Raw genomic sequence first — 10,154 nt, 5'->3', positions numbered from 1 at the left:
TTTAATTATTGTAAATGTTGTGTTCATTTGTGTTCTTTTCTTTTATATTTTTTCTTTCAGATGGATTTATCAAAGTATAAATTAGTCAGTTTTGATGCGAACAAAAGGTTACTCCGCAAGTATAGAAATTGTGGATATATTATAACTATTCTCTGGATAAATTATTTTCTTATTATTTCTTGAATAAATCATTATCACCGATTACAACGTCGATTCCTAAATGCCCTAATTTGATTATTAATACTTAAATTATTTTATAATAAGGATTTTCTTATTACAGTTCTTAATAATTTTTCTTAATATTATATGAACCGAACAATGAGATGAATCAACTGATGAAAAGAAAATACAGAATCGTTATTTAAAAAACTATTCATTTTGCATACATATTTTTTTTTTTTAAGTAACTACTATGTATTTTCTTTCCACCAATTGATCATCTCATTATTCTATTCATAAAAGTCCGTAAGATTTCTGTGCAAAATATTACAAAAGTTAAAATATAGTATAATGATTAATATAATATCGATGGCTGTAAAATATATATCTTATTATTTGAATGATATTTTATACTCACTATTATTTGACTATTATTTGAATGATATTTTATACTGTACTTCAATTTTAAAAGTTAAGTAAACGTTCATGCTGTTATTAATACAAATAATACTTTACTAAACTAATTGATACCGTTTTTGTTGTATATAGTGATTGTAATTATACATATTCTAAATTTAAAATTAGTGAGACAACGTCCATCAAATCTCTAATTACTCTTAAATCAATATTATATTGGGATATAGTATCAAAATAATTAAAATATGAAATACAAAATGATTAAAATATAGAATACAATTATAATCAATATGCGACAATATCTATTATGCTTGTAAAGAATTATCTGTATTAATAATATCACTCAATTAGCTTTTAAATATAAAATATCTGTCATTCAAATAATTATATATTTTTTCATGAATTTTATATATAATTTTATATAATTTAATCAAAAATACCATTATTTACAGTAAAAATTAATTTTTTTACTTGATACTTTTCTTCAAATCAAAAATATTTTTTTCTCATCTCTATTCTAGATGGGAAGAGCAAAAATCACAGTCAGGGACAAACGTGAAGAATTAAAGGGACAGGAAAGACAGATATTGAAAAATGAAGCGAATGAAAGTAGCTGGGAAATAATGGAATATCGATGTATAAAAATAGTAGTGATATCAAAAAATCAATAGTTTATAAGATGTTTTACTTTATTCTGACACATATTGACATAAAATGGTAAATAAAATGTTAAATAATTCGTAAACTGTTAAATTTTTGACAAGTTTTAACATTTTATGTCAATATGTACCAGAATAAAGTGTAAAATATCTCATCAACTGGTTTTTTTTTATATCACTATCTTAATACTTTTATATATAGAATAATTAGAGATCAATCACATTGTGTAAAAAAATTATACAATTCCATTTAAAAAAACGGAATCTTGAAATCTCCGAAGTGCCTCTACCTGGACAAAAATTATTATCACTATATCATAGCTCCCTTTACGCCGTGAAATTTTGGTTATATAAATTTTTCTCTACACCGTATAAATCAGAAGATATTTCTGATAATAATTATTGAGACACCCTGTATAAACTATATGCGGAAATGATAATACAGACTAGAGCTGGAGGTAAAAGCAAAAAGTATGATCCTGAATAGCCAAGCTAATTTCAGAAGAAGAAACATTTATATGTTGATTCATTTAATACAGAGACAGATGTATGAGGACGGTAGAAAAAAATATACATGATGTTCGTAGATTTGAAAGCATCTTCTGATAATTCTCTCCTTAAAAAATTATCCAACAATACTGAATTATTAAAAAATCATTAACAAAATTATTAGCAACAATGTTTCATTTTCATTTTAATGTCATAGAAATTTCAAGATCATCAAATTTTCAAGATAATATGTATGATATTCAGAATCATTAAAACATTAGGTACATGTAATAATAGCCCAGAAAAATTAAATTTTTTATTTTGCATTTCGAAGGCAAAATTGCTATAAAAGATTTGTTTGCAGATAGTTGTTCGAAATGACATATTATACAACATACTAAAAATCCTGACAGTTGACAGTTTTTTTAAACTTTTCAGTTTAGTTTTATCAGCTTTATAACTTTTTTTTTTGATAATAATCTTTATTTCGATAAAATGAATATTTCTGAGATATTTTTGAAAAATCGCATTTTTTATGAGTTTGTTGAAGTTAGCAAGTCCACTGGCGGTTAGGACTCTTAGTATAATGTAGAATACCTCATTTCAAATAACTTTCTGCAAACAAAACTCTTATAACACTTTTGCTTCCAAAAAATCTAATTTTCCTGGGCTACAAGTATCGTTGCAATAATATTGTACGAATGAATTTTTGTTTATTGGAAATGTTCTCTGGAATAGTCCTATTCATATAAAAAGTAATAAATTTTTTTTAATTAATGAATAAAATTAATAAATTCGAAATCGTTTATTTAGTTTTTAATTGTGTTCTAATATCGATTGAAGAATTAACATTTGCGCAATTCTAAACCCCTTAAAGTTCTTGGAATTTCTGAAAAAAATTTATAATTTTAGATAAATTAGCAACTTTCTTATCAATTATATTCTCTTTTCACACTAAAACCACGACTGCAGTGTCGTTATTGACGCATCTGATAGTTATTCTTTTTCAGTTAATTTGGATTTGCACGGAGTTTAAATTTTTGTGACTTTATAAATAATTATAATTAATTACATGTAATTTTATTTTTAATCCTCCCTTGAATCGCGATTAAATTAATTTAGACTCGCGCTTCTAAATGTTAATAAATGTGGTCTTATAAAATTGATTTTTTTCACTTTGAAATTCCTAAGCTTAAAATTTTATAAATTGCAATTTTTAGAATTTTGATTAATCATAGGAAAAAAGATGTGGAGTAATTTACAAAAGAATGTTTTTTTATATTTTAATACATTTTTTATTATTTTACTTTTGAAGTTATAATCTTATTTGATGCAATTTCTTCCTTATCGATGCCAAGCAAATGCACAATAAATATCTCTGTGTGTTTCGTACAAAATAAGATATTTTTCTTTTTTCTTTCAAATTTTAAATTTGATAATTTTCTTACAAAAATCGAAGATACTTCTTATCTACAACAATATTAATAGGTCAAGTAAACAAAGCGACTAGGTCTGCTCACCGAGTAATTAAACATGATTGGATCCACAGATAAGAACTAATCATGTTCATTTACTCGGCAAGCATGTGCAGCCGCTTTGCCGGCTTAAACTCAACTATTGATTTGACACATTTATAACTTCAGTATAAGATAATTTCTTCTTTACCGACAAATTTAAATGAATTACTGAGTGCTTTTATTCTATATAAAATATAATAATTAGAAAAATGCATGCAATTTTTTTGTCTGTCCCTATTCAATAACGATATCTTCGATTTTGTTATATGCTTAGTAACTTAAGGATCTTAAAGATTCCTGTTTAACCGTGTAAGCATATATAATTTTAAGAAATACTTTTTTTTTCTCTTTCACTGATTCAAAATCTCTCCTTTTCCACGATTAAAATATACGCATTAATACGTGTCTGGATATTGAAATCTGTGTCGAGAACGATCAAAACTTTCGAAATTGATACATTTTTTATCATTTCTTAGTGTCACATGGCAACTTAGCTATCAAGTTGTGACAACATTTACTTGATATGAAACTTTGCAATCTGCTGTACGTACGAAATAGTGATATCCGTAGTTTACACGAACAAACAACGTTCTTCGAGTTCTTAAAATTAGATTTAGATGCTTTATCGCAACGAATTTCTTACCACCGACGAGATACTATTAAAGATCATCAATCCTGAGCAAATTTTCAGCGATATAAAAAGGGCTTCTAGGATCCAGAAGTAATAGAAGAACGCTGACATTGATAATCGATACAAATTTATTATTAACATAAATATTTGGCTTATAAATTCATGATTTTTTATTACATACTTGTTCCGTAAATAAATATACAAATTTGTAAAGCTATAATATTCTATATATAAATCACAGAAAAATTATAATTTTTTTCTGCGATTATCATCTCTGGTGATAATCAAACTTTGACGATAATACTAAAATCACAATTTTAAAGAAAAATCGAGTATTAATTAAGTCATGAATAATTATATTTACTAAATTAATAAATCATAAAATTAGTACAATATTATCAGTTTTTAACTCTTAATATTTACAAGGACGCAAACTCCCGCAAGAATGTCGGTCTTTAATAGTATCTCGTCGGTGCTTATATGTAAATTGACAAGCGCATATGACTGTGTGAATCACAAGTTGCGTGAAATATTGCTGTGGTAATATAAAAAGACATGCGATGTGGCGCGCGGCCCGACATCTAGTGATTCCATCGGAGTTTGAGCTTTGCTTTAGGATCCCTTTAAGGTAACACATTTCTTATTGACGGCAAGTATAATTCCGAGGCTTTTCATTATAAGATAATTATTGAAGCAAGACTTTTTTCACTTTTCTCATGACAAGATTTTTAATTACAAAATTTTATTTTTCTTTTATTGTTTTCAAAATACCTAAGTATCCTTAAAAAATAAAGATCAACTTTCTTCGTAAATATCTTCGCTAATAAATACGAATATAATTACTAGTAAATAAGTATATATTTTGTAAGTTTTCAATTCCTAATATTAAATATTTTTATTACCTATATTCCACTTGATGCTGCCATCTACGTACGGTACTTTAATCGAAGTACACTTGCCGTATCACGTTGTCATAGTGACCACGGCTTGTTTGCATGTCGATGTGAATTTAAATCGCGGTTTCATAATTACGCTAATAAACATTCGCGGTCAATCGGCTTAAACGCGTGTTTTTACGGTTCACATCGGATAATTAAATTGCCGTGGCAATGAATGACATCATGACAAATCTCGCGACTGAGAAGCAATTCGATTTCGACGATCTACATCCGTCGCCGGATAAACGTCCAGAGAACGAGCACGACATAGAAAAATCCACTAGTACTGTCGAAGAGATCCTGCAGCAAGTGCAACGCGAATTGTGCCTGATCAAGTTGTTTGGCCGGATGTCTCCATAATGACGGAAAACCTCTACGTACGATCACTTCCGAATACCTATCGTTGTGTCAGTGACAAGGAGCGACTACTACTGTGGTACGCGGAAAATTTTCGACGGCAGTTCTATGCGAAGTATGTGAATCGCCGACCGTTGTTGTTAGCCTGCGAAAATGAATGTCGTGTACAAGTGGGTAAAATCTTTCGATTTCGAAAAAGATCCTTGATTGATAATCACGCATTCTTGCTGTAAATTAGTATAATAAATATCAGTATAAAGAAAAAGAAAGAATCCCTTGTTTTTTGTCCTAATTAAGTACTACACGAAAATCTTACATTTCAACAAAATTATTTTGTCTTCTTTTTTCAAATCATTATGGAAGTCTAATAAATCGGTTAAAGAAAAAAGATATATTCATCAAAGACTTATCTTATAAAAGTAGCGTATTTTATATTTATATTCATAAAATTTTGTAATAGAATTTTTACGTTTTATATTTGCAATTTACGAATGTAGATTATTACAAATATGCGTAGTGAAACGTAAAATCAGCTGATTGCAAAGTCAGCTGTTTGTAATATCAGCTGATCACAAGATCAGCTGATTAGGCTATTGCATAGTTAAAATATGAAATCATATAACATTAAAAAAAAATTGTTCAAAATGTCATTAAGGCTTCTTTAGATTAATAATTCGTATCGACATTTATAGTAAAATTTAATGTATAATATAATTCTTGAAATCTGTGAGAACAAGAAGTAGTGATTAAGAAATTTGTATATATATTTGTATATATATTGTATCAAATACATAATATACATTAAGGATTAGGATATATATATATATATAAATTATTACAGACGATATAGAAATTGAGAGCAATGGAATTTTTTATCTTGATAATATTTAATTCAAGATTTCGCACGACAATTTGATTTAAAATATTCTTAAAAATATAATAAGGATTATTATTCTGAGGATTAAAAAATATAGACAAACTTTATGGATTTTTATATTTATTTCTATTTTTTTTACTTTTTTTACAGTTGGATTTTATACAAAGATAAAACTAATTTTTACAAAAATTAAAAGATCAGAAATAAAATATGTACACTAATCGTAATCAATTATCATTAAAATACAAGAAAATTTTTTGTTGTTTTGTCGTAATTTAAATCATTAACATGATAAGAATACTTAATAATATAAAAGAGGACTGCAAAAATATACGCCGCGACGAGAAACGCTATTAGAATAAACGCTTTTTCTGCTTTCCGTAGAAATTTGTATCTACAAGTATCAGACGAAGTACGTTGCCGTATCCGGAATTATATACATGGCGTGGATGTATACAATTCATCAGTGATAACATCGAGTATCAGCCACTAGCCGAAGCTTTCATTATGGTAAGTAAAAAAATCTGGAAAGGAATAATTTGAGATTTTCTTTTTCGTATATTTGACGTCGTCGCGCGTAATCCAAATAATTTTTTAAATAAACAAGTAATAAATGATGATATTAATTTGAAATATTTGAAATATTTAATAATTGTTATTAAAAAAAAAAAATAAATTCCTAAACGTAACCTAAATGTAACACTATCTTAAGAGAGGTAGAAAAAAATAGGAAAAAAAGACTTTCATAAGCATCGCTATGCGATTTGTCATACATATTTAAAAAAAAAAATGAAAGTATTAAATATAATAACGCATAACGCATTTAAACATAGTCTCGGTCCACCTTGCTTTAAGAGATCTTAAGTCATAAGTCGAAAGAGATTAAATGACAATTTCTGTTTTTAAACTATTTTTGCCCAGTCTTTAGACTTTAACCGTTAGACTTAAGCGAATTAAGCAAAACTCAATTCTTACGCTCTAAAAGCATAAGTTTTGTATATTGTTACTTACAGCTTATGACCTTTTAAAGCAAGATTGTAGACAATGCAATACTGAAAAATTTAAAAATAATTACAATATAATCTAACCTAGATGATAATTACTAAACACTTTGGTGAAACAGTTTCACTTATATGTTCAAGAAATATACATATATATACACATATAAAATCAAAAAATTTGTTAACTATTAATTAAATAGTTTAACCAAAATTTGGAAATTGATCAAAGCTAGTTGATTATTACTAAATCGTACGAATAAATATAACCAAACGAATTGATAAAGTTAAATTACATAGTAATTTATAAATACATACTGAATAATATAGCAAATATTATTAAATTAACCTCATATCATAAAAAATTAAAATTTTTATTTGATTTAATAAATAATATCAAGTCATTTGGTTATAATTACTGTACGATTTAACAACAATTATTAAAGTTATTATTAACAATTTGGTAACTACACTCAGAAAAACACTATTGGCAATTATATAGATGACATTTATCTCATTTGTCTTCTATATAATTATATCTGAGCTTCAGTCATATAGACTTGATTATACAGAAAGCTCGACTAAATTTTATATGCTAGAAACGACCGGCAGTCCTGACTATGTTTAGACGCTTAGTTGCACCAAATAATCTAACAACTATTATAAAATTAATCAGTAAATCTTTTTTCATTTTGACAATAATTACATATTTACAAATAATTACAGATAATTAAATATTCATTAATATTAATGAATAATTTGGTTTTAAGTATCAAATTGGAGCAACTAAACGATAATTTTATTTTTCTAAATACATAGTAATTATTATTATCAATCAGTTAATTATTATTATTATGTTTGATAATACTAAATATTGCGCCAATCAACAAAACTTACTAACTATTACCAGACTTTTGTCTCAATGTATCTAACGCATAATAGACATATACATTATTTACATTATATATATATATATATATTTACAATTATATATTTACAAATATACATTAAATGTATGATTGTTACAGCTAGCTTATACCATTAGTTCTTTGGGGAAGTTCCTTTTTTGACTTCTGGATCCAATCTTGTAGACGTGTTGAAATTCGCTGAATATATCCTATTTGTTTCATAGTACTTACAGGCGAACCGTAAAGGTGTAACCATTGTAACAATTTGGTGCAATATTCCACCATTTCGTTACATCCTGGTGGCAAGATACCAGGATAATTTTTTCTCGCCGTCTCATTATCCATATCGTCATCATTGTTATTATTATTTACAGTGTCAAACTTCACTGCTTTTACGCTACTTGAGGAGGGTGGTTCATATGGTTGATAAAGACCATCTATTACACTAGAAAGACTTTTACTTTTTCTGGATGTTTTTCTTTGAGGAATGTTTGCGACTGGATCACTGCTGCTAGTCGATGGCATGGCGATTTCATAATTCAATTGAGAGACATTCCCAGACGATTTTTCCATATTCGGTGATTGATTGTTCTGTGTTCTCGATGATGGTTTCGGGATGTCCATAGTTGATGTAAGTCCTGGGGCACTATGTTTCCTTTTATTCCCATTAAGTAGTGTGTTATTAGTTTGTTGTTGCAGTTGTTGCAGTTGCTGTTGCTGTTGCTGTTGCAGTTGCTGTTGCAGTTGCTGTTGCTGTTTCAGTATATTCAGCGCAAACGTCGGACCGTGAGTCCTAGCAATTTCATTAATCAAATTTATAACATTCGCGTATCCAGGATAAGGAAAATATACCTCCTTCCCAAGTGAGTTTAAAAAGGCTGTTGCTACGGTCTTGTTTGCATCACTCGGTATATTATATAAGTTGTTAAATAAGGTGTCACTAACTACCGGTGCTCGAACTGATGAAATGTTATTGGCCATTGTGGTACCGGCAGAACTATTCTCAAGTTTGATTCTTTTGTGAGATGGACCGGCTTCAAACTCCTCAGTTCTCTCCGTAACTGCAGAAGTCGATAATCCCAACATTGTAGCTTGGGTCGTTGGTGTCGATCTCGATGAAGAACCACCCACAGCACTATTGTTACTATTATCAGAACTCGATGTCAAAATATGTTCGTAACCTGCCAAGGATGTTCCTGGCAGTGTCGTTCCCGAAGTTTTTATATTATTGACTTGCGACATTATTTTATCCTCTGCTTTACACCACCCTCTAAGGGTGGATTCTGGCACGCCGATGTCGCGTGCCACAGCAGCTTTGGATTCACCGTTATGAACTCTATTAATTGCATCTATTTTTTCTTGGGGCGTGAGAGCCCTCAACGGTCGCTTGCCCGCCTGTCGGGATTCATTTCGCGGCATCGTACCTCTAGAACTCGTACTCGGCCCAGGATCGCTGTTTAAATTGTTTTCATATCTGCCAGATAACATGTAATTTTGACGATGATAATGGCTGGTATTATGTTGACGACGTGTTGGTCTACGATCTCTTCGATCCGCAGATCCCCCCGAATCTGGGGAAAGATCCACGGCGGATTCTTGTTGTTGATCCAGTTTGCTGTTCTTCGTAGTGTCAACACTTGGACACTTAATACTATGTTCGCTGATTGTCTTTATCTTCTTTCACCAATGTCAATTAATTTTCAAAGCACTATTTAAGAGTATTTGGCACGAGATTGATATTAGAAACCAGGAATAAGTTTAAAAAGTCAAATTATACGTTCGTTGCTACGGACACACAAAGTTTCTCTCTGAACGACGAATGCGATGATGACTGGTACGAACGTGGAGATTAGAACGGAACGATCCGTACGCCGCGCTGCCGGTACGGCGTGTGGCGCCGATTCGTATCTCGCACAGTAGTAAATAATACTGTGTGTAAACGCGGTTACGCCGTCGCAGCCAGTCGGGGGAGTAGTAGTACTCGTTCCTCCTCCGTGGAATAGCACATGCGCTCACAGAGAGTAATAAAGAACTTTTTTATGAATGAAACAACTCGGTCGGTCGGTCGGGCGACTACAACCACCCCCTCTCTCTCTCTCTCTCTCTCTCTCTCTCTCTCTCTCTCTCTCTCTCTCTCTCTCTCTCCCTCTCTCTCTCTCACGCTTCTTCCCCCTCCTACACACTGCTGCCCTCCGTCGAAGCAA

General features: G+C 29.9%; 2 protein-coding genes across 2 annotated transcripts; one reads left to right on the top strand and one right to left on the bottom strand.

Annotated features, from left to right (window-relative positions):
• The first annotated feature begins 4,993 nt into the window (after nt 1-4,993).
• On the top strand, nt 4,994-6,588 carry LOC108688067 (dynein regulatory complex subunit 7-like). The gene is given in 3 exon segments (XM_018194159.1): nt 4,994-5,147; nt 5,150-5,337; nt 6,429-6,588. Coding segments are annotated over 3 exon segments (501 nt in total). The 3' UTR covers nt 6,588.
• A 1,482-nt stretch (nt 6,589-8,070) lies between these two features.
• LOC108688066 (protein distal antenna-related-like) lies at nt 8,071-9,647 on the bottom strand. Its single transcript, XM_018194158.1, has one exon. It carries the CDS (start codon nt 9,436-9,438, stop codon nt 8,071-8,073), a length of 1,368 nt encoding a protein of 455 aa, XP_018049647.1. The 5' UTR covers nt 9,439-9,647.
• Nucleotides 9,648-10,154: the final 507 nt, after the last annotated feature.

Source organism: Atta colombica, unplaced genomic scaffold (genome assembly GCF_001594045.1).
Source record: "Atta colombica isolate Treedump-2 unplaced genomic scaffold, Acol1.0 scaffold225, whole genome shotgun sequence".
Classification (NCBI taxonomy): domain Eukaryota; kingdom Metazoa; phylum Arthropoda; class Insecta; order Hymenoptera; family Formicidae; genus Atta; species Atta colombica.
Note: the sequence above shows the minus strand (reverse complement) of the source record. Positions and strands in the feature narration are given on the sequence as shown.

Coding starts and splice junctions, on each gene's coding strand:
- LOC108688066 (XM_018194158.1), bottom strand. CDS start 9,438: ATGTTATCTGGCAGATATGAAAACAATTTAAACAGCGATCCTGGGCCG.